At 57.3% G+C, this 22,791-nt stretch overlaps 3 protein-coding genes across 7 annotated transcripts; 2 read left to right on the top strand and 1 right to left on the bottom strand.

Moving 5' to 3' along the window:
• Nucleotides 1–1,752: 1,752 nt before the first annotated feature.
• On the bottom strand, nt 1,753–19,631 carry SBSN (suprabasin). 5 transcript variants are annotated; one of them, XM_058530871.1, is made up of 7 exons: nt 13,539–19,631; nt 8,308–10,085; nt 6,500–8,172; nt 4,480–6,393; nt 2,979–3,044; nt 2,824–2,868; nt 1,753–1,969 (listed from the first exon to the last, which is right to left on the bottom strand). In XM_058530871.1, exons 4-7 carry the CDS (start codon nt 5,953–5,955, stop codon nt 1,946–1,948), a joined length of 1,611 nt encoding a protein of 536 aa, XP_058386854.1. In that variant the 5' UTR covers nt 5,956–6,393; nt 6,500–8,172; nt 8,308–10,085; nt 13,539–19,631; the 3' UTR covers nt 1,753–1,945. The 5 variants fall into 5 exon arrangements, 4 of the variants coding, with proteins under 4 accessions (XP_058386854.1, XP_058386855.1, XP_058386852.1 ...); XM_058530872.1 differs by having other exon boundaries at nt 6,500–10,085; nt 13,539–13,574; nt 13,826–19,631; XM_058530869.1 differs by having other exon boundaries at nt 6,500–10,085; nt 13,539–13,949; nt 14,459–19,631.
• Nucleotides 9,990–19,694, top strand: GAPDHS (glyceraldehyde-3-phosphate dehydrogenase, spermatogenic). Its single transcript, XM_058530952.1, has 11 exons — nt 9,990–10,056; nt 12,635–12,791; nt 13,542–13,638; nt 13,820–13,926; nt 16,822–16,912; nt 16,998–17,116; nt 17,520–17,601; nt 17,912–18,063; nt 18,226–18,388; nt 19,446–19,543; nt 19,622–19,694. Exons 1-11 carry the CDS (start codon nt 9,990–9,992, stop codon nt 19,692–19,694), a joined length of 1,206 nt encoding a protein of 401 aa, XP_058386935.1.
• Nucleotides 19,695–20,074: 380 nt separating this feature from the next.
• Nucleotides 20,075–21,819, top strand: TMEM147 (transmembrane protein 147). Its single transcript, XM_058530914.1, has 7 exons — nt 20,075–20,203; nt 20,272–20,341; nt 20,840–20,899; nt 20,984–21,120; nt 21,257–21,341; nt 21,419–21,540; nt 21,624–21,819. Exons 1-7 carry the CDS (start codon nt 20,127–20,129, stop codon nt 21,745–21,747), a joined length of 675 nt encoding a protein of 224 aa, XP_058386897.1. The 5' UTR covers nt 20,075–20,126; the 3' UTR covers nt 21,748–21,819.
• The last annotated feature ends 972 nt before the right edge of the window (nt 21,820–22,791 follow it).

Raw genomic sequence — 22,791 nt, 5'->3', positions numbered from 1 at the left:
GGCGGCCCAGGTTCGGTTCCCTGGCGTGGACCTACACCACCCAGTGGTGGCCATGCTGTGGTGGCGTCCCAGAAACAAAATAGAGGAAGATTGGTACAGATATTAGCTCAGGGCTAATCTTCCTCAGCAACACCAACAAAAAAGATGGTATTCTACAAATAAGGAAAAATGCAGTGAACAAAAGTGTCAGGAATGTCACCTTCGTTGTGCACATGCCAGCCCCGCCCCTCCCCCGTGTGTCCCTTGGTTCTCATTGACGCATCTCTTTGTATTTGTTTCTGTATTCTGTTTATGTGCCTTGTTGCCCCAGGAGGCCTGTGAATTCCCCAAGGGCAGTTTTTGGTCCCATGATTGATGGAATTTTGGAGCTGGAAGCCGTGCTGCAGTCCTCCCCTGCGGACACCCCGCCCCCTTTATAGAGGAGGGAATGGTGGCCCTGGGAGGGGAAGTAAGCTGCTCATGTCCTCAGTCCTGAGTGGAATGTGGGGCTCCCAGCACCAGGCCGGGGGGCCACGTGTTCTAGAGACTTTATAGGCAACCGTGAGAGGTCAGGTTCTGGCCATAGTCAGGCCTGCTGCTCTCTCACGGGTTACCCGGGCACTTGCCCTGGCCCCTCTGAGCCTAGTTTCCCCATCCATACACAGGAGATCATAAGAGGACTTCTGCCTTCAGGGTGCGGGAGGCTTACATGTTACGGAGTATAAACCGTTCTTCCCACGGTCCCCGGGACGTAGTAAGTCCTCAGTGTACAGTAGTGGTTCTCGGTGTCCGTCCGGGCTGTGAGTCATCCACACATCTGAGACCTGGGCCTTTGGTGTCACCATTCCTGTCATTGTAGAGGGGCCTTCCCCACTGCCGTCAGTGGGCCTGCTCCCCATTCGGGGATCTCCCATGTGTCTCTCCTCTCTGTTTATTCAGTGCCTCGCCTCCCTACTGACGCCAAACAGGAGAAGTCTCCGAGTATCCTTCATAGCTCTTAGGCTGTTTCTCCCTCCGCTTACTGACTGTGACCTTGGTCTTTTTTTTTTCAGTGAGGAAGATCAGCCCTGAGCTAACATTCGATGCCAATCCTCCTCTGTTTTTTTTTGTTGTTGTTGTTTTTTGTTTTTTGCTGAGGAAGATTGGCCCTGGGCTAACATCCGTGCCCATCTTCCTCTGCTTTATATGGGACGCTGCCACAGCATGGCTCGACTAGCGGTGCGTCAGTGTGCGCACGGGATCCGAACCTGCAAACCCCGGGCCACCGAAGAAGAGGGTGCACACTTAATTGCTGTGCCACCAAGCCGACCCCATTGTGACCTTGGTCTTATTTCTTACCCCGCGAGAGCCTCCACATGGTTCTCTATCAGATGGAGCAAGAACAGCACCTCTTACCTCCCTGGGTGGCTGGGAGACTTCAGTGATGTCATGCAGGGGAAGCGCCCAGGAGGGAGCCATGCAGGCTGAAACTGCCCAGTAAACACAGGTCGCTATTGTCATTCCTTTGGGCCACGTCCCCGAATGAGGATGCTGTCCCCTCAGGCTCCACCTAGGTTCCTGCCATTCTCTTCCCTGGTGCTTCTGCCCCCATGACTGGCCCTGCCCGATGCTCCTCCTGGTGCCGAGCAGGAACTTTGCACACCAGGGAAGCAGGGCTTGTCCCTGGAACCGCCCTCTCAGATCTGACCAGCCTGAAATCTCCAGCTCCCCCCATCCTGTGCATCAGACCCCCAGCTCCTTCAGCAGAGGAGCAAGAGGAGAAAAGACCAGCCTCCCCCACTGATCCCTCCCTAGGGAGCACAGAAACCCATGGTGAGAGTACAGTGTGTCATATTTATTCACAAGTCTCAGTAGAGCCCCCTTAGGGGGCTCCAGAAGTCCAGCCCCCACCCCTAGCTCCTCCAGGTCATCTCAGCTGATGGGACAACAGGAACGTCAGTCTGCTCAGCAAGGCCAGTGCCTCAGTTCAGGGAATGATGTCGGTGACGCTCTGGAAGAGAGAAGGGAGAGGGAGTGAATGCAGGCACACGGTCACGGGGGACCGAGACCTCTCCCCGAGAGAAAGGAGAGGGAGACTGGCTACTCTGGCCCAGGAATTGCTCATATTCTAGGGAATAGCTTAAGGAAGGTGGCACCTAGATTTGGGAAAAACAGGGAGCCAGCCCTCCCAGGCAGAGATACCAGGAGAAGTTTTGTCTGCTTTGCCTCAGAGGGCCCCCTGCCATCCCGATAGCCCAAGAGTAAATGATGGGGTGCCTTTGGGTACAGGGCTCTGATCCACCCTCACCCTTCTGCCCCAGGCTCAGGCAGCTGATGTACTAAATGCAAAGAGAAGAGCTGGGACTGGACTTCGGGCCCAGGGTGAGGACCAGGATCCCACAGGAGCCTTTATCCTGGGGGAACCCTGTCAGCCGGGGAAAGGGCAGAGCCACCGGTTCCCACCAGCCAGCACAGTGCTGCCAGGCAGCAGCGGGGGCACAGCGGGTTTAGGTGTAAGAACCGGAGGGAAGAGGACGAGAAGAGAGGATGGGCACATGGAGGGGATGTTTCAGCAGGCCCTCCCCCACTGGCGCCCAGATGCACGTGGACCCCTGGAGGTCTTTTCTTCCAGCTCATGTTTGCCTCGGCGAGAATGGAAAGCACCCGAAAGACGAAAGCAGGATGCGAAGGGCAAAGAGCAGGTGAAGAAAGGGAAGACCAGAGCCGCGCAGCAGGTCGGATTGTCTCTGCAAAGGCTGAGGTCTGTCCTCAGTGAAGTTGCCTGTGAATGGGCTATGGTGGGGGTGGGGGGTGGGTGGGCTGTGTAACAATATCTCCCAAGACGGATGCCAGGCGGGCACTCACCCTCCACAGAGCTGGGAAGTTGATGAAGGGCTTGTTGACCGAGGCCTGGAATTCAAGGATGAGAGGGTCAGTGCCCAGCATGTGCCCCACCACCACCCTAGGAGGGCCTCCACTCCCCCACACCTCCCAGTCCACGCCGTGCCCGGGAGACCTACTCCAGACGTTAAGGTTGTGGTTGCGGCTCCTCCATGCTGGCCCGTGGAACCGCCGTGTTGACTGCCCTGTGGACAAAGCCCAGACCGTCATTACAACCCCTCGGCCCTTGAGGGTCTCCCAAGTTCCTTTTCCCCAGTGACCTGCTGCCCTCTGGGGTGACTGGGGCTGGGGCAGGAGGCATAGGCTAACCCCCGGCGCCCTCATCAACCAGAGAGAAAACCCCAAGCCCAGGTTGCTGTGGGAATTCTGTGAGAGATGGGAAGAAAAGCCAAAAAGGACGGCTGCCCCTCCTGACCAGTCTCCCCCCCATTCCCTTTGATTTCAGTTCATGAAATGCGCTCAGTCACTGTGAAGGGGCCTGACTGGAAGGGAACCCAGAGGACCCACACAAATACTAGGCCCAGAGTGTAACCTTGGCTCTGACCTCAGATCTACCCCTTCTGCACACACTCTAGCCTGACCCCTAACTGTCCTGAACCCTGTCCCCAGACACTCAGCAGTGCCCCACCCCCACTCTGCTGCTGCCAGCCTGAGTCCTGTAACAAACAGCCCTCTCCTGGCCCCTACCTGGTGAATCCTGCCCTCTGACTCAGAGCCCTTCCCCTACTGTGCACACTGTCTGCATAGTCCCTTCCTCCCCACCCACCACCATGTGGCTATGGGCTTTGAGGTCTGGGCCAGGCCTCAAGATGGTATCCCCAAGACTCCTGATGGAGACTGGACAGGGGGGAATGGAGGCAGGCAGGCTTCTATTCCCCAAGCCTCCACCCCGCACTCCCCACTCCCCCGCCCCTTCGTGCCTGTTCTACTGTGCATGGCACTGCTTGCCTCTCCCAGCCTCCAGTAACTATTCCCTCTCCATAAATGGGGATCAGACATCCTCCAGGAGCCCTCCTCTGATGGGGCAGTGTGGAGGAAGAGAAAGAACCCTGACCTTCGATTCACCAAAGCCATGTGCTAGCCACACAACCTTGGCAGAGCCCTTAAACCTCGCTGAGTTCTGTTTCCTTATCTGAGAATCAGGGAGTCAGCATCCTCACCCTCACTACCTCAGAGGCTCATTATGAAAATTAAACAGAATAGGGCTGATCTCCAAAAGCTATTCCTCACGCTCACTCTGATGCTCTTGGTTTTCTCAACACGCACGCTGATTGCACTGTAATAGCTCTTGGCTCAGTAACTGTTTCCTGTTCCCCAGGAGAGGCTTCGTGTTCCTCCCTGTAGACCTCCCTAACTAGGAGGGCAGCTCCCTGAAGGTGGGACTGGATCCAGTCCACACTGTCTGATAGAGGGCTTTGCAGATAAGGCGGCTTCATCCGTCTGACCATCTGACCACCAGCTCCTTTGTAAGGGAGATGGAGGAAGGAGGAGGACATGGTTACAGAGCTGCCTAAGCTTCTTTCACCAAATGAAGGCTACGTGGACTCCCCAAACATCCCAAGGGGTTAACCTCCCCCTCCCCTAGCCCTGTTTCCCCCTCTCCCACCGCTGTTCACCTACATTCAGCAGCTGGTTGGCTTCCTTGCCGGCTTGGTTGACCCCATTATGAACATTCTGCTGCAACTTGTCTGCCTCCTTCCCAGCCTGGCCAGCAGCGTTGTGGACCCCTTGGCCAAACTTCTCCGCTTCCTTTCCAGCCTGGCCAGCAGCATGGTGGACCTCTTGGCCAAATTTCTCTGCCTCCTTCCCGGCCTGGTTGACCCCATTGTGGACCACTTTGTCTGCTTCCTTTCCGGCCTGTTCAACGGCATGGTGAACATCCTGGCCCAACTTCTCCACCTCCTTCCCAGCCTGGGTAACTCCATGATGGAGCCCTTGGACCACTTTTTCTCCCTCTTTCCCAGCCTGCCCAGCAGCATGGTGGACCCCCCGACCAAATTTCTCTGCCTCCTTCCAGGCCTCATTAACCCCATGGTGGACCCCCTGGCCAAAGTGCTCCACCTCCTTCCCAGCCTGGCTGACCCCAGGATGGACACCTTGGGCTGTTTTGTCTCCCTCCTTCCCAGCCTGCCCTGCGGCATAATGAACATGCTGACCAAGCTTCTCTGCCTCCTTCCCGGCCTGGGTAACTCCATGATGGATCCCCTGACCAAGCTTCTCTGCCTCCTTCCCGGCCTGGGTAACTCCATGATGGATCCCCTGACCAACCTTCTCTGCCTCCTTCCCGGCCTGGGTAACTCCATGATGGATCCCCTGACCAACCTTCTCTGCCTCCTTCCCGGCCTGGGTAACTCCGTGATGGATCCCCTGACCAAACTTCTCTGCCTCCTTCCCGGCCTGGGTAACTCCATGATGGATCCCCTGACCAACCTTCTCTGCCTCTTTCCCGGCCTGGGTAACTCCATGATGGATCCCCTGGCCAAGCTTCTCTGCCTCCTTCCCGGCCTGGGTAACTCCATGATGGATCCCCTGACCAACCTTCTCTGCCTCCTTCCCGGCCTGGGTAACTCCATGATGGATCCCCTGACCAAACTTCTCTCCCTCCTTCCAGGCCTCATTGACCCCATGGTGGACCCCCTGGCCAAACCTCCCTGCCTCACTTCCTGCCTGGTTCACCCCATGATGAACCCCCTGAATCATTTTGTCTGCCTCCTTCCCAACCTGTCCAGCAGCGTGGTTGACCCCATGGACAAACTTCTCTGCTTCCTTTCCTGCTTGTCCGACGCCATTGTTGATCCCATGGGCTACCTTGTCCAAGCCATTGTTGAATCCCTGGATGCCCTTGTCCACCTCCTTGCCGGCCTGGCTGCCCATGTTGCTAAGTCCATTAAAAACTTTCTCCACTTCCCTTCCGGCTTGAGTGATTCCATTATTGATGCCTTCCAGGGCCTTGCCCACCTCTCTCTCTGCATTGCTCAGCCCTCGGTTGAACCCTTCGATGACCTTCTCAATGGGGTCATCGTTGGCTGCCCATCCAGGCAAGGCCCCCAACAGCAGTAGAAGGGAGCAGGAGCTGACCAAACTGGCAAGATGCATATTGTTGGGAGGGCAGGGAGGATGCAGAGAGGAGCCAGGGAAGCAAAGCTGCTATTTATCCTCTGCCTCCCTCCCTCTTCTCCACCCCTCATGACTCAACTACTCCTTTGAGGCACTGACTTGGTCCCTAGTCAAGGAGGTATTTCCCAGGGAGATTTGGGGTTGAGCAATGAAGAGAAGGAGGAAGAGAGGGTGAGTCATGAATGGAGAAGACTCACAGGGCATCTCTGCTCCTGGCCCAGCTTGGGCCCTCCACCCCAGAGCCCAGATGTCTGCCCTTCCATCCACCTGCTCTTTTCATTCCTCACTCACTATCCAGGCCTCCTCTCTCCCAATCCCAGCTTCAGTCACCCCCATCCCTGGCACCTGGGCCTTGTTCTTCAGCATCTTCACTCTCCTCAGGGGGTCTAAGCATCCAGCTTCCCCAGCAGTGAGAGTCTGGAAAGAGGGGAGGTACAGTCAAGAGGGAGAGATCATCTCACAGTCATCAGAGCTTGTTCTTATTATTCTTGTCGACACCCACCCCCCACCCCCCGCAATTTACTCTGCTCCAGCCACACAGGTCTTCTCCTTGGTCCTCAGACACACCAAGCTCATTCCTGCCTCATGGCCTTTGACTTGCTGTTCTCTCTGCCTAGAATGCAGAACTCAGATCTCCACATGGCGGGTTCCTCCTCATTCTGTTCTTAGCTCAGATGTCACCTTCTCAAAAAACCTTCCCTGGCCGTCCCCTAGTTATACTCTGTCATATCATCCTGTTGTTTTTATAGCACTTACCACAATCCAAAATTCATCTTTTTTATTGTCAGTCTCACCTACCAGATTGTAAACTTACAGAAGACAGGGTCTTCGTCTGTGTTGGTCACTGTTATAGCCCCAACTTCTAACATTGCCTGGGGGGCAGTACATATTTATAGATTGAACAAAGGATGGATTAGAAAAAGCCAAGGGAGGAGAGGCCAGGCCTGAGCCTGAGTCTCCAGGGGTGCTGGAAGGAAGGCTACCTGGGTCCCCTGGGAAACCCAGGGTCCCTTGGGGAGGGCTGCAGATTTTGGAGCCAGGATCACATTCTTGTCACAGAATCCTGGCCTCCTGCCTCCCAGCCCTTGGGCAAGGGCAGGGGGCTGATTGCCACGAGCTGGAACAGGACGCAGTGTCTCCTGAAAAGCCGGTTGAGGCAGCCACAGGGAGGGGCCGAAGACCAGGGGCAGCAGGAGACTGTCAGCCGGGAGGGCTGGGGGCCAGGAGCTCATCCTTCTGCCCTCCTCCTCCTAGGTTCCAACCTGAAGCCCCACGTGCTGACATAGTGGCACGAGTTGGAGGGGGAAGTGGCTGTGAGTTTGGCCTGGGCGTGAAGAGGGGCATCAGAAGGAAAGGTAAGTGGTGGCTGCTAGGTCTGTCGCAGCATCCCGACCTGGAGCTAGTTCAGAGGGAGGCAGAGACCAGAAGGACGAGAGCTGGTGGGTGGGTACAGTTGTGCAGGGGTGAAAGATATTGGGTTTTGGTGCCAAGGGGAGAGATGGAAAGAGGAAGTGGAGGTGGGATGGCTGGTGGGAGGGCCAGGCAGGAAGGAATGTGCAGGGTGTGAGCAAGTGGGGGCGGCAGAGTTATGTGTGTGGGTGCCCAGGTGTGGCGAGAATCTGCACGTGTTTTCAGGCTTCGCGCAAACAAGGGTGACAGGCCCACTCCCCTTACAGGACCCAGCGTTCCACCCCAGATCCGGGAAACTTGGCTCCACCCGGGCCCAGAGACCCCGAGCTTCTGCCTGCTCTAGGCTCTGCCTCTGGAGCGTGACTAATTGAGCCACCTCTCCAAGCTTGAGCTCATCAAATCTGTTTCCCGGTTTCACACTCCAGGGACAGAGCAATCCCTGGGCAACCTTGGGCGTGGCTTTCGTGCCCTTGTCCAGTGCCTAAATGAGAGAGTTTCCCATGCCCAACTGCTGGGTGGGGAAGGGTGGGGGGTGAGTTCAGAATCCTAATCTGCCCCAAGATTACAAGAGGGGCTTCTCCTTTTGAAATGTACTCCCCTTCTCTCTTCTGCCCCAACCTACCATCTTCCATCAACCCCAGGCCCTCTCCTCGGTCTCTCCATTCCCATCTGCCACTGTTTCACTCAAGGCTTTGGCATCTGGCTCCATAAGTGAGATTGGTCTGGAGCTGCTGTCCCTTCCTTGGGGTCCTCTGCTGGTTGTGGTAAGGTCGCTGTGCCGCTTCCCTAGAGTGAGCGGGGAGGTTTCAGTAGCTGAGCCATCACAGCGACATACGTACAGTGTGCCTGCTGATCTGCAGGTCTCAGAGCACGTGCCCACCCAGAGCTTCTTCCCCCAGGAGCCACTGCCAGGCCACCCACCTCCTGCCAGGATCCACACCAGTTCCTGGAGACGGGCACATATTCCCAAGGCTCAGCAGATCCCGCCTGCAGTCGTCTAGATCTGAATCAGCCTTTGCAAGGATAGATCTTCAGTCTTTGTTTCTTCTCTTGTTTCTGGCCTATTCAGATTTGCCATTTCTTTTTGCACCAGTTTTGATCCTTTATATTTTCTAAGAAAATTTTTAATTGCATCTAGCTTTTCACATCTATGATTGTAAAGTTATACAAAATCAGCCCCTTTCAGCCCTGGTTTTATTTGTGTGGTCTCTCTTCCCTCCCTTGATGGTACATGTTAAGTTTGTCCCCCTTCATTTTATTAATATTTGCTTTTTGGTCTTGGCTTATTGAAACCTCTCCATTTGTGCACCCAATTTACTTTCACTTTGCCCAGGCCATCCTCACTCTGTCCCGTGACAGGTGCTTGGTGAACGGAGTCCCATGGAGGTTTGGGGAAGGAAGAATTTATGTCACTCTGCCCCTTCTGGCTTCCACACCTCTCTCTGGGCTGGTGACTCCTTCCTGGCCCAAACCCCCACACCCCTTAAATCTTGGTCACAGCTGCGTCACCTGGCCCTGCAGGTGAAGGTGCCTGCCTGTGAGTCACAGATGTGCAAGCAAGCCCCCACCCCCAGGGCTTTAGGGGAAGGGGGCCATCTGACGCAGCGTTTGTTCTTCCCTGTTTATTGAGAGCCTGTTTTGTGCCAGGCCCAGTTCTAGGTACTGGAAGACCAGTGATGAGCAAAACAGACAAGAATGCACGCCCTGTTGGGGGCTTAGAGCCCCCCGGGGGAGACGGTGAACAAATCCATCAATAACTAGATCATAACAAACGATATGAAAGGCCACAAGGAAGAAACTGGGGTGCTGCGAGAGGATATGACGTGGAAGTTGCTTTGAGATTGGAGATCAGAAAAAACCTGAGGAGGTGATGTTTATTTATTCATTCTGGTATTATTTATTGAGCAAGCACCTTCTAAGTGCCAAACATTCTTTTAGTCACTAGGACATAAAAGTGATGAAGGTGACAAGCACTCTGCCTTCCCAGAGCTTACAGGCCAGTGGGCAGAGACAACTGGTAAGAAAACAAATGAATAAACAAGATGAGTTTTCCAGAGAAGAGACAGTGTAACCCTGGAGTGGTTTGGCACATTGGAACATCTAACTCAGGATGGGAAGTCAGAGAAGGCTTCCTGGAAGATGGGTAGATTGAGGGGGGTGGGATGTCAGCAGATGGGGACTGAGAAAGAAGAGAACTTTTGATGTGGAGTGAGGAGGGCCTCTCTTAAAGGGTGGCATCTGAGGGAAACCAAGAGGCAGCCCGGGGAAGACCTGGGCAGGGCTTTCCTGGCAAAAGGAACCAGCTAGGGTAACTCCGCAGAGTGGGGTCAAGGAATGGGGGTCTGGAGGTGTTGCGGAGAGAGACAGAAGGAGAGGAAAGGGCTTTGAGGACCATTGCAAAAATTGGATTCCTCAGTGGGTGGCCTTGGAACGGTGGTGCGGAAGTCACAGGCCCCGACTGGGATAGGGCCTCTGTGACGTCACTGGGCACTGTGACGTCACAGCAAGGAGCTCCCGCCCCAGGAGCCCCGGCGCCCCGCATCACATCACAGTAACATCGTGGTGGGTCCAGGGACGTCTAGGCTATGAAACCTTAGGAGGCCATGTCGAAACGCGACATCGTCCTCACCAATGTCACCGTCGTCCAGCTGCTGCGACAACCGTGCCCATGCCCGGGTGAGGGAGGCGTCAGGGCGATCCTGGGGAGGGGAAGAAAGGGCGGTCGGGGAGCACCTCCAGCCCCGCACAGGGCGCTCGCCGGGTCCGAGCCCCTTCAGCGAGTGTGCGCACCGTCCAGTGTCCTGGAGGGAGGCGGGCAGGAGGCGCGGGGTGGGGCCGCCCCTTGCCGCCGGGGCTCTTCCATCCCGGAGCCGCTTCCCTCCCTCCCTCCTCCCCCCTCTCCTCCCCCGTGTTTGCTGGCAAAGTGGTTTCTACGGCGACGGTGGAAGGGACGGGGACCCCAGCCCTCAGGGTGGGCTTTGCTAGCGCGCGGTAGAAGGGTAGGAGTAGAGCCAGGATGGAGGCTGGAGCTGGGTTTACGAGGGGGCATCTCTGAGGAGCAGCTGGGTAGTGAAGACCCGCGACGAGCCAGGTCTCACGTGAAATTGCCGCTCCTGTCGACCCGCGCGAAAGGGTGGCTTGAGCGTAGGCGAGCTTCGTCCTCCCTGTGTTGTTGCACAAAGCGAGGATAGGGCCGTGCCAAGCACTTCACAGGCGTGAGCGCATTGAAGCCTCACAACCACCTGTTGAGGCCCCTGTACTTAAACTGTCCCCATTTTACAGACTGGCCAACAGAGATAAGAGAGCGCAAACCACTTCCCCAGCACGGGAATAGTGGAGTCGGGCCATTGGGCAGCCCTGCCTCACCCAGCCAGAGGTGCACACACTCCAGCCAGACGAACCCTGGTCTTCCGGGAGGGCAACCCCATTCGCTCGCGGCCTCCTCGCTGACCTCGGGCGGGGCGGCCCAGAAACCTCCGCCCCGCGGTGTGGGGGGCGTGGCCTGGGGCGTGGCTTAGTCTGGGCTCCAGGGTCCCGGAAACCCTGAAACACGCAGCAGTGGCACACAGATAACGGCGGCGGGCCCTGAGGCCCCTCCCTGCTCATCACTCGCTCCGTGACCAGGCCTGGTGTCCCCTCTGTGAAGTGCATTTATGGCGCATGCCTCCCAGGACTCAGTGAGCTTGGTGCACGTGAGGAGCTCCGCACCGCTCCTAACCCGCGGCGGCACCCGCGGGAGATGGGAGCGTTACTGTAATTGGGGGAGAGCGCGCCTGTGCCCTTGCTTCACCTAGCAGGTGACGCCTCATCACTGAAGCTCCTCCGGGCTCTTCCTTGCCAGCACAGTAGCCTTCCTTCAGCCCGTGTACCCCAGCCCTGGTGGAGAGGGGAGACCAGGGGAAGCCTGGGGGAAGTTGGGAGAGGAGGACCACCTGAGTTTTCTTTTGAAAGGTCGCCGAGTGGGCTCAGATGCCCACTCTTCACCCAGACGGACAAATCTCTGCCTTTCGTAATGATAGAAACAGAACCCCAGGAACGCAAATATCCTCCGGGTCACCAATAACCACAGGGTCACTGCCACCAATAAACTAATACCTTTATGGACTTGTACTGGTAGTGGAAACACCCACAACCCAGCCTCAGGCCACAAGGTCTGTCTGTGGCAGCCCAAGACGTCAGGGAGACAGACAGGGCAGCTGGCACGGCTCCTACCCCGCCTCCCAGGTGCTTTTGATTCTAGTGCCAAACACAGCTCCCACCTTCATCCTCCAGCCTCCCTCCAACCCCTTCCTCTCCCTTTCCTCATGACTCCTCTCAGTATCAGATGTCCTCCCCGCTATTAAAATCAGCAGCTACTGGGCCTTGAGATCTCACTGAGTCCTCACAGTAGCCCCCCGGTGGAGGGTCAGATGTGACACCAGGAAACAGGCCAGAGTGGTTTCTCAACTTGCTCAAGACCACACAGCTGGCAGGCAGCTGACATCCAGGCCTGATCCCCAGCTTGAAACCCTCTGCCAGCCAGGCCCCCTGCCTGCGGTCTCCACCACGGCCCCCTCCTCTCCTCAAGCCCTCATCTGTAGCTCAGGCAGACACCTCCAAGCACAGGTGGTTTTAAATGCAGTGCGGGAGTAGAAGTGTGCATGTGGAGAGGCGGGAGCTGATACGGGATTCCATTTGTTTCATGTTATGATAGACCTGTGCTTTCTAGACTTCTCTGAGGCTAGGAATCCCCTGGAGTGCTTGTAGGACACAGGATTCCTGGGCCTCAGTGCAGACCTACTGAGTCAGGTTTCCCCCAGAAGAGTCCTCCCGGCGATTGTGATCCTCAGAACAGTTTGGGGACCACTGAGCTAATCAGTTATCCGACAAGTTTGAGAAATGCTCTTTGAAACACTAATGTATGTGGAGTGTTCCCTAGACTGTCTCGTAAGCACCACATGTATTACCTCACTTAATCCTCAGTGAGCCTCCGAGAGAAGTACTATTATTATCTCCACTTTAGAGGAGAACACTGAGGCACAGAGAATATCACCCCAAGCAACTGTTAACAATACATGCCCACTGAGTTAGAATCTCCAGGCAGGCGCCCTGGTCCTGCTCATCCTGTGCATCACTAGGTTTGGGAAACACCAGGCTGGATGGTTGGCCACTAGGGGCCAGGAGCCAGCAACTGGTCCTGGGTGGCAAAGATGGTCCCTTCTCTCTCACTGTGATGGTGCAGCTCATTGGCCCCCCCTCCCCCCCACAGTGACCAGAGCACCGCCCCCACCCGAGCCCAAGGTTGAGGCAGCACCGGAGCCCAAACCCGAGCCCAAACAGGAGCCCAAGCCAGTCAAGGAGGAAGCCCCGCCTCCTCCATCCAAGAAGGTTTCTGTGCTTCAGGAGCTGACCGTAGGCATCAGTGGGTGAGTCGGCCCTGGCCTCTGAGCCGTTCCTGAAGCCTTGGGGCCCAGCCTCTCCTCAGTTACTCACTGGGGCCTCTCCACATTCCTCCCCTTCAGTGCTTTCATTCTGCCCACCCTGGAGAAGCACAGGGATAAGGCGGACAGGGCTCCCCCCTCAGAGAGCTCACCTTCTGGCAGGAAGACAATCAAATAAGGAACACAACGGTTCAGTGCTGTGTTGTGAGCAGTATGGAACTCAGGGGCAGAGTAAGACTGAGAGGGCAGTGTTCACCAGGGGGTCCGGGGGGGCCTCTGGGAGGTGACACTGGAGCGACGACTGAGTCACAGCAAGAAGTCAGTGTGGCTGGTGTGGGGCAGGCCAGGGAGAAGAGGAGGGAGGGCGGTGGAAAGCCCCGAGGGCCTGCAGGCCACGCTAAGACGTCTGGATCTGGTTTTACTGATAGTCATGGAGGTTTTCAGGCCAAGAGACATAATCTGACCCGCAGTTCTACAAGATCCGTCCAGCCCCAAGGTTAGGACTAGGGGTAGGCGATGGACGGGCAGAGGAAACAGAGAAAGCAGAGACGAGGCTGGAGAGGCCACCTGGGCAACAGATGCTAGCGGCCCCCACAGGGCTGGCTGCCCTCTTCCCCAGACTGAGTCCCACCCAGTCCCCTTGAGTGGGCCTCCTCTGTTACCCCCTCTGGGTCCCCTCCTCTGTCTGCTGGCCAACGACTCTGAGGACACCCCCACAACCCTTGTCCTCACCAGATTTGGACGCATCGGTCGCCTGGTGCTTCGTGCCTGCATGGAGAAGGGCGTTAAGGTGGTGGCAGTGAATGATCCGTTCATTGACCCAGAATACATGGTGAGCAGCAGGCAGGGGGGAGGATCGGGAGGGGCAGGGCTGGAGTGGGGAGGGGTTCAGGGGAGCTGCATGGAAGGCTCCCAGCTGCAAAGTGGAACCTTGACCAAGGTGGGAACTCCCTAAGGATGCTCGCTCCCCCACCCCTACCACCCCAAGACTAGGAGCCCGCTGTCTCCCGCAGGTGTACATGTTTAAGTATGACTCCACCCACGGCCGATACAAGGGGAGTGTGGAGTACAAGAACGGACAGCTGGTCGTGGATAACCGCGAGATCCGTGTCTTCCAGTGGTAAGGGCAGCTCTGATGCACACCTGCAACATATTAATGCAGCGGATGTAGAGATGACTGAAGTGGGATTCCAGCCTCACATGGGGCTCACAACCCCCCAAATTGTGTATGTGCATGCCACTGGGTACCGGTTTGGAGAGAGGGTCTCAGAGAAGTCCCTGACCCCTAAAATGGTTAAGAAGCACTAATCTAGACAGATGCTTCACTGTACTCAAGAATACTTTTTATTTAACACATATTTGCATGCTTTCTCACAGGCATACCAGCTCAACTTGTCTAAAACTCAACTCCTGATTCTCCTCCAACCCCCAAACCTATTCATCTCCCTTCCCAGGAAATGGCATCGCCATCTAGCCAAGCACTTCCACTCGGTTCCTAGGCAGCAGCCAGAGGCCTTTTTCAAACATCAACTGGACCTGGCTACTCCTACTTAAATCCTCCAATGGCTTCCCTTCACTCCACGAATAAAACCCCAGCTCCTGATGGGGCCCCCAACCACTATGTGCCCCACCTCCCGGCCTTCCCATGTCACCTCAGCCACACTGGCATCCACCTCTTGGGACCCTGAGCCAGCACCTCTGACACTCGGCAATGCTGACTCCTTAGTACCCACTTCACATGGTTCTCAGTAATAATCCTCCTTCATTTAAGGATGTTTAGAATCTGTAAGTCCAAAGCAGTAACATTAGATGTTTAATATGCTTCAAATACAAACATTTTCAAGACATCAAAAAAAATTTATAAAACGGAAAACAGCAGACCTACTTTATCTAATATAATTGGCCACTGCCAGACCCGGGGCAGCCTCGGACTTGCACGTGCGTGCTCACAAGCCTTCCCAGCGCTCCTCCCAGTGGCTCCTCTCAGCCCCTCTCCTCTCTTTTGTTGGTGGTGGGGCGAGAGATAATGAGAGCAGGGAAGGCTGTAGGGAGGTTGTCAGGGCTGGGTGGAGGCGGGGACTGGAGAGTCTGGGCAATGGGAGAAGCTCCTTGACCCGTTTAGAATCACGACGCCACAACCAATCCCAGCAGAGCCGTCACCACTCAGACGTGCCCTGTCCTTTCCTTCCTCGGCCTGGGCACCGGCATTCCTGCCCCTTGGGGCATCCCCCCACCCCTTCCCCATCCCCACAGCTGTCCCTCCATGTGTGCCCCCTCAGGTGCTGCCTTCTCTGGTTACCCTCTCCGTCCGCTCTCCATCACTGCACCGTGGGTGTTCTCCAGGGCTCCGCACGAGCCGCGCTGCTTGCATGACCTTACCCTGTTCCACCCTTCCGAGTTGGGGGACCCTGGGCAAGGGATGGGACTTCCCCGAGCCTCAGTTTCCTAGGTCATCTGATGGGGACGATGGTCATGTCCACCACAGCCATAGTGGGGAGCACTGGGAAGGGCATTTCCCGCAAGGCCGCAGCCTCCTTGCAGGGAGGGCCCTGTTGGTTTGCGTCACCATCATTGCTTTGGCACCCAGAGGCACAGGCGAAGGCCCTGGCTGAGTAGACTCAGGGCTTCCTTGAAGGAGTGAATGGAAACCTCAAAACAGCCCTCTGGGCAGGAGGGCAGAGCCCACAGCATAGAGAAGGGGCTGGGGTCTCCTGGGGCGCCAACTCTTTGCCCCATGCCAGCTCAGCAATTGCTATTGGAGGAATTTGTAGAAGTGCACACCCCCTGCTGGGAAGGCAGGAAATGGGGGCATCAGAGAAGAGCTAGTTGGGCCAGATGATGAAAAGTGTTCCCTGACAGAGCAGATGACCAGGCAAAGAGAAGGATGTGTTGTGGCCCAGGGGGAAGAGTGGCAGCCGCTCATTCATTCATTCCTTCGTTCAGGCAGCACAGCTAAGAGTGCAGATCCTAGGCCAGCCGGCCTGCGATGCCAGCTGGCTCCTCTGAAAAATGCCAGTAGTAACAGTCCTTACCCTCAGGCCGTGAGGGTTACCTGGGTTCAGGACAGGGAACGCAACGAGACAGGGGCGCCTGGCAGGCAGTCAGTAAACTGTGTAGAATGGCTAATAACACAAAACCCCACAAACACTGACCAAACCCTTCTGCGGGGGGAAGGCTCGATGGCCAGCCCTGCTGCTGTGGTGTAGTCCAGAAGATAAGACATGCTAACAAATGATCACAGAAGCAAATACTGCAGCTGTGATAAACCCTGTGAGGGAAAAGACTAGAACATTGTTTATTCATTTACTGCTTGTTTGCTGAAGCCAGGTAGAAAACAGCAATGCTAGATGTTTAATATGTTTCAAATATAAACATTTGGCAAAATATCAGAAAAAAATGTAAACTTATAAAAAGGAAACAGAAAATTTCCTTTACCTTCCCAACATACACCACTAGCCCCTGCTGGGCCCAGGGCTGCCCCAGGCCTCAGTCCTCCCCCGGGAGCTGCTCTCTAGAGGCAGCGTCTATCCTCAGGGACCTGCCCGGCCTCTGGCAGCAGGCTCCCTGTTGCGGGAGCTGAGTGGTAAAGACAAGAGGGGCGAGGAGGGCCGTGATGAGGGTGCCAGGGCTGGAGACCAGAGGCAGTGGGGCAGGCCTTGCCCTCCCCAGGTCACATTCTAGGAAGCACATGTACAAAGGGCCTGACCTGGCTGGGAGGAGTCAGGGATGGTCCCCCTGGGGAGGTTGAGGCCTACTGGGGAGGTGGCAGCTTGTACCCAGGCATAGCAGGGGTGATGCAGTCAAGAAAAGTGGCCTGCAAGGGGCGTCAGTGCTGAGGCAAGACCAGCAGGGTGGAATCCATCTGGGGCAGCCCCGTGTGTGAGGGGTGGGGGGACAGACGGCTGCAGGCCAGGAGAGAAGGTGTCTGGTCAGCCTTTGGAACGCTGAAGGCCGTGGACGGAGAGGGTGAGGCCCCATGGGGGAGAGTGACTCATGGCACTGCCACCCTCCCCAGCAAGGAGCCCAGAGACATCCCCTGGAGGTCCGTCGGGAGCCCCTTTGTGGTGGAGTCCACAGGCGTGTACCTGTCCTTACAGGAAACTTCGGTAAGTGGGGGAGAGGTGCCCAGGGCTGACTGGGGTGAGGGTGTGGCACTCGAAGCACCTCATGACACCTGTGCTCCTCTGCTAGAGCCACATTGAGGCAGGCGCCCAACGTGTGGTCATCTGCGCGCCCTCACCGGATGCACCCATGTTCGTCATAGGGGTGAACGAAAAGGACTACAACCCTGGCTCTATGAAAATTGTCAGGTAACGGGCAGCAACACCCTGAAGTGTGTGGTTGGTGCCTGGAGCACGTGCCAGCCTGTGGTGGGGAGGGATCGGACTCACCCTCCCCACGCCCACTCCCTCTCAACTCCTAGTGCTTCCTGCACGTCAATCTGTTTCTCCTTCCCCAAGCCTTAGCCACCATGTTAACGTGACCCTAAAACTGTCAGAAATGCACAACTTCTGGAGAACGTGCCTGGGGAGCTTCCCCAGCTGCACCTCTGGTGCCTCCTTCAGTCTGAAGGCATCCCCAATGATCCTCCTCATCCCCATCCTGACTTCTCACAAAGCCAGGCCTGTGTGCTTACCCCGAGAGACAGGCGAGGGTGGAGGGCTGGCTCTGCGCCTCACCTCACAGAGCCCCTGCACACCCGGGCCGTTTCAGCAATGCATCCTGCACCACCAACTGCCTGGCCCCCCTCGCCAAGGTCATCCATGAGCGATTTGGGATCGTGGAAGGGCTGATGGTGAGCTGGGGACAGGGGTGGGGGCAGGAGGGATGGCAGGGAAACTACGTCTTCTTCCCAGGACTTGCTTAGTGTGTGGACTTAACAGGGAGACTGGTTTCAGGAGGAGAGGCCCACCAGTGGTGAAGCCTTTTAAAACAGTGTGCAACTCGCAGACAAGGCTGGACCCCAGCCTGCACGTGCCCCTCCTATGGTCTGTGGTGGTGGCCCCACCAGCCTCCACACCTGGGCCACCACCCTGGGCCTGGGAAAAAGACATATGGGAGCTTAGGAGCAGGCAAGCCTCACCTTGGCCCTCTTCTTTCCCAAGACCACAGTCCATTCCTACACTGCCACCCAGAAGACGGTGGACGGGCCATCAAAGAAGGCCTGGCGAGACGGACGGGGCGCCCACCAGAACATCATCCCAGCCTCCACAGGGGCTGCCAAGGCTGTGGGCAAAGTCATCCCAGACCTCAAAGGGTATGAGAGCACGAAGCTGCAACCAGGGTGGGGGATGCACCTCAGCAGGACCAGACTGGCCCCCAATCCTTGAGGTGTCTATTGAGGGGAAAGCAGAGGCAGGGGGGATGGATGGAGAAGTCTCTGGGTTCTGATTCCCACCCCTGATGTGGGATACTCCAGGAAGCTGACGGGAATGGCATTCCGGGTACCAACCCCAGACGTGTCTGTTGTGGACCTGACCTGCCGCCTGGTCCAGCCTACCCCATACTCAGCCATCAAGGAGGCCATAAAAGCAGCAGCCAAGGGGCCCCTGGCTGGCATCCTTGCCTACACCGAGGATGAGGTAGGGGCTGAGAAGAGGGGACCCTGGGAGGTGCCCTCTGGGGAGGGAGCGTGATTTTCCACTTGCTAAGAAGCTGCTCATGATGGACCAAGATAGGAACTGCAGGACTGGGAAGGTCAGATCTCCCTGCCTCAGGCTCTTTGCACTTGCTGCTCCTGTGGTCTGGAAAGCTCTGCCCCCTGGTGGCCACACAATCTGCCCTCCCCTCCTCCAAATCTCTACTTCAACCTCCCTTCTCAGCAAGAAGTTCTTTTTGTGGCCCTTTCCTCACCTGAAATTTCATTTCACAGTCACTGTGGGCCCTGCTAGCATGTGCTCTCCAAGAGAGCAGGGATTTGGGGGCTATCTTTTCACTTCCATGGCTCCAGCGGTCTTCCCAGGGCCTGGCACACAGCAGGTGCTCAATACATGCTTAGTGAACACAACAACAGCTCCCGTTTTTCACCACTTGTTCGGGGCAGGCTATGGCCAGGTGCCTTCCCTGTAAGGAATGGATGTCACTGTCTCTTTGCCCCCAGTAGTGCCATCTCTGTATGTCCCCCTTTGGTGCTGTCTCCCTGCTTTATCTCCTGCAGGCCCACCTTCACACAGCCGCCAGGATTACTTGTTTTAATGAGATCAGATCACATCACCCCCACTGCCCCGCTGGCCTTCCACCACACTAGGGCCAAACCCTCAGGGCCTCTGTGCCGCAGCCCCTTCCACCTCAGGCACTGCCGAGGGCTGAGTCGGCCAGATCCTCCGAGTCACGCAGACCCAGCCTACCGGCCTCCCTCAGAGAGGGCTGCGTGCTGGCCCACTCCAAGCGCCTGCCTTATTCCCAGGAAGTGCTGTTTACTGGGGCAGCATCAGGTGTTTGCCTGTGTCCTTTGGCCAGCACCCCCCAGGCAAAGTCCCCGTGCGCCTTCCTCACACCCCGTCCCCAGAACCCGGACGCTGCAGGGCTCCATCAGATATAACAGACGACGGATGGACAGTGGGCCTCAGGGTCAGAGCCTGCGCTCCTAGAGGTCTCTGCTCCGCGACCCACACTTATCTTTGACCTTCTGACGCCCAGGTCGTCTCCACGGACTTTGTCGGCGATAGCCACTCGTCCATCTTCGACGCTAACGCCAGCATCGCGCTCAACGACAACTTCGTGAAGCTCATCTCCTGGTACGGAGGAAGGGGTCAGAGAACGCGGGAGGCTGGGGTGGCCGGGAGCATCCCTCTGACCCCTGCCTCCCTCCCCAGGTACGACAACGAATACGGCTACAGTCACCGCGTGGTGGACCTCCTCCGCTACATGTTCAGCCGAGACAAGTGAAGCAGGACGGCCCCTCCTCCGCTCCCGGGCCAGAACCTGTATCCCCCGTCCCCGCGCGCGGCTCCCGGGGAGGAGGGCGCCCGCGCGAGGGGCCTCGCCTCTGGGGCAGCAGTGCAATAAAAACCCGGAGTGCTCACGCCTGCGCCCCATGTCTCTGCGCCGCTCCCGGCAGGGTAGCCTCGGGCTCCGGCCCGCCCCACACTTCCCGGGCGACCCGCCGCCACCGGCCGGGGCGCCAGACTCCGAGCCGGGCCCCGCGGGCGGACGCGCCGCGCGGGCTCCCACCGCGGTGCGGCGCCGCCGTCGCGCCCCGCGTGACGTCACCGCGCCGGCGCCGGCCGCCTCGCTCCCAGCAGGCCGCGCGGGCCGCGGCGGAGGGGGCGCCGGGCCTGCCGAACAGAGCGCGCTTCGGCCGGCCGGGCGGCCGGCGCCATGACCCTGTTCCACTTCGGGAACTGCTTCGCCCTGGCCTACTTCCCCTACTTCATCACCTACAAGTGCAGCGGCCTGTGAGTGCGGGGCGGCCGCGGGGCGGGGGGGCGCGGGCCGGGCTAGCCCTCACCGCCCGCTCCTGCAGGTCCGAGTACAACGCCTTCTGGAAGTGCGTCCAGGCCGGGGTCACCTACCTCTTCGTGCAGCTGTGCAAGGTGAGGGCGCGCGGACCCCCGCCCCGGGCTCGCGGGACCCAGGCTCCGCCCCCGCCCCCGGGGGGGACGCCCCAGAAACCCACGGAAGGCGGACTTTGCAGGGGGTGGGACCTGAAGCGAGATCTCCAGGTACCGTTGTATAGCTCTTTTAGTAAAACTGGGAAAACCCCGTTGTATGGATAAGAGGGTACTTGGTACGTTAAGAGCCGCTGATTAAGCCCCACAATCTCCGCGGTGCTGCTATTACTGCCCAGGTAGGCAGCCCTGGCATCTCCAGGCCTGACCCCTGCCCCCGGTGATCACCACAGAACCAGATTTCCAGGGCCCTAACCTCTATCTCTCCTGGTCCTGTAATCTTGCCCCCATTTGGTGGTTCCTCTCCACGTGGGCCCTCAGAACCCGATGCCCTGTTCTTCACACATACACACTAACTTCCCGCAAAACCCACGTGCTTGATCCCCCTCACTTTGAGGTGGCCTTTCTGTTTTCTCTTGTCAGATGCTGTTCCTGGCCACTTTCTTTCCCACCTGGGAAGGCGGCATCTATGACTTCATTGGGGTGAGTGGGGCAAGGGAGGGGGAGGGAGTGCAGAGTGGGGCCCCCTAGCACCTGTGCTTACTCAAGCCTCAACCTGACCCACAGGAGTTCATGAAGGCCAGCGTGGATGTGGCAGACCTGATAGGCCTAAACCTTGTCATGTCCCGGAATGCCGGCAAGGGGGAGTACAAGATCATGGTTGCTGCTCTGGGCTGGGCCACCGCCGAGCTCATTATGTCCCGGTGTGTGCAGCAGCCTGGATCCCAGATTCCTGAGAAAGGACACCTGGGTTCCAGGGGGTGCTGGAGGGCAGGGGCTCAGATTCTGGGTGCTGGGGGTGTCTGGGTGCTGGAGAATCCCTCCCTTTGCCTTTCTCAGCTGCATCCCCCTCTGGGTCGGAGCCCGGGGTATTGAGTTTGACTGGAAATACATCCAGATGAGCATTGACTCCAACATCAGTCTGGTACGCAATCCTGCTCTCCCACACACGCCTTTTTGCTGGTGGCCGTACTCCTCCCCTGACTTCCTGCCTCCCTCCAGGTCCATTACATCGTGGCATCTGCCCAGGTCTGGATGATAACACGCTATGACCTGTACCACACTTTCCGGCCGGCAGTCCTCCTGCTGATGTTCCTTAGCGTCTACAAGGCCTTTGTCATGGAGTGAGCTGGGTGGGGTTGGAGGCCGGGTCCACAAGGGGGTGGGTTATCTATTCTCCTTCCCTCATTGTGATGTTTCCCCACAGGACCTTCGTCCACCTCTGTTCCCTGGGCAGCTGGACAGCACTGCTGGCCCGAGCAGTGGTGACAGGGCTGCTGGCCCTCAGCACCCTGGCCATGTATGTCGCTGTTGTCAACGTGCACTCCTAGGCTTGGTGTCTCAGACGTTCACATACCTTTCCCCTGTTTTCAGGTTTCAGTGAAGTAAACAGTATTTGGAAAGTTGTTTCAACTTCCATCTCTCTCTGGAACTATCTACCAATACCATGCTCCCCTGGGTCCCAGAGGCCGTCATTGTGGCTTTGGAGCCAGGCAGACAAGCTGGGAAACTAGGCAGCACTGATTTCTCCTGCGTTCCTGGAGCAGGTCTTCAGCACCTTATTTTCCAGGGTAGACTGAGGGCTTGGAGTAGATGGGCTTTGAGCAGTGGCGGAGACCAGGGCCCTCAGGGACCAGGTGATAGAGGGGAGCTGGAATCCAAGAGACGGTTCTTGGGAGCTTCTCCTCACACGGCCGTTTCCCACATGGCCCTTGTCTGGCTGGTCACCTCCGAGGCTCCCGGCCTTAATCTCGCCCTCTGGTCCACCCTTCATATGGCAGCCAAGGGATCTATCTGAAACCCCAGTCTTACTAGTTCACTGTCCCTGCTTATAACTATTTAGGGCTCCTCATTGCACACTGAACAGTCCAACCACTTGACCCTTGCTTTTGCCCTTGGAGGCAGACTTGTGATTCTGAGCTCCTCAGTGCTTTGATTCAGTTCTGTGGCCCTCAGATCAGATCCTTGCCTGAGTGTTCTCAGGGTGGAGTACAGAGACAGCTGCAGCCAAATAGCAGAGCAGAGCCGACCAAGTCGGCTGTTGGGCTGGCTGGCACCTTCCACCCCAACCTTCCCCTGGTCTAGCGGGGCCAGCTCCCTGCCCCATGCCCTTCCCCTCCCAGATGGTGATGTGTCAGAAGCCAGGCTTTGAATGTCTGGCTTAAGCTCCACCTTGACACAAATTCTGCCCACGTGGGAAAGTGCTCCCCAGCCCTGGTGTTCCCAGTGGGCTCCCTCAGGGTATGGGATAGGGCAACTGTCCCTCCCTCCACCAGATTGTCAAGGTCCGGCCATCATGTTATTTAACTCTGGACCTAGGACAGCACCAAACAGCTCTGCTGTGAGTTTTGGTGTTTTCAGAGAAAGCATTTATC

Source organism: Diceros bicornis, chromosome 34 (assembly GCF_020826845.1).
Source record: "Diceros bicornis minor isolate mBicDic1 chromosome 34, mDicBic1.mat.cur, whole genome shotgun sequence".
In the NCBI taxonomy this organism is placed as follows: Eukaryota; Metazoa; Chordata; class Mammalia; order Perissodactyla; family Rhinocerotidae; genus Diceros; species Diceros bicornis.
Note: the sequence above shows the minus strand (reverse complement) of the source record. Positions and strands in the feature narration are given on the sequence as shown.

Coding starts and splice junctions, on each gene's coding strand:
- SBSN (XM_058530871.1), bottom strand. CDS start 5,955: ATGCATCTTGCCAGTTTGGTCAGCTCCTGCTCCCTTCTACTGCTGTTG. Junction 3,045..4,479: donor AAGCCAACCAGCTGCTGAAT/GTAGGTGAACAG, acceptor CTTTGTCCACAG/GGCAGTCAACACGGCGGTTC. Junction 1,970..2,823: donor ACTTCCCAGCTCTGTGGAGG/GTGAGTGCCCGC, acceptor TCTCTCTTCCAG/AGCGTCACCGACATCATTCC.
- GAPDHS (XM_058530952.1), top strand. CDS start 9,990: ATGTCGAAACGCGACATCGTCCTCACCAATGTCACCGTCGTCCAGCTG. Junction 12,792..13,541: donor CTGACCGTAGGCATCAGTGG/GTGAGTCGGCCC, acceptor TGTCCTCACCAG/ATTTGGACGCATCGGTCGCC. Junction 13,639..13,819: donor TCATTGACCCAGAATACATG/GTGAGCAGCAGG, acceptor TGTCTCCCGCAG/GTGTACATGTTTAAGTATGA.
- TMEM147 (XM_058530914.1), top strand. CDS start 20,127: ATGACCCTGTTCCACTTCGGGAACTGCTTCGCCCTGGCCTACTTCCCC. Junction 20,204..20,271: donor ACCTACAAGTGCAGCGGCCT/GTGAGTGCGGGG, acceptor CCGCTCCTGCAG/GTCCGAGTACAACGCCTTCT. Junction 20,342..20,839: donor TCTTCGTGCAGCTGTGCAAG/GTGAGGGCGCGC, acceptor TTCTCTTGTCAG/ATGCTGTTCCTGGCCACTTT.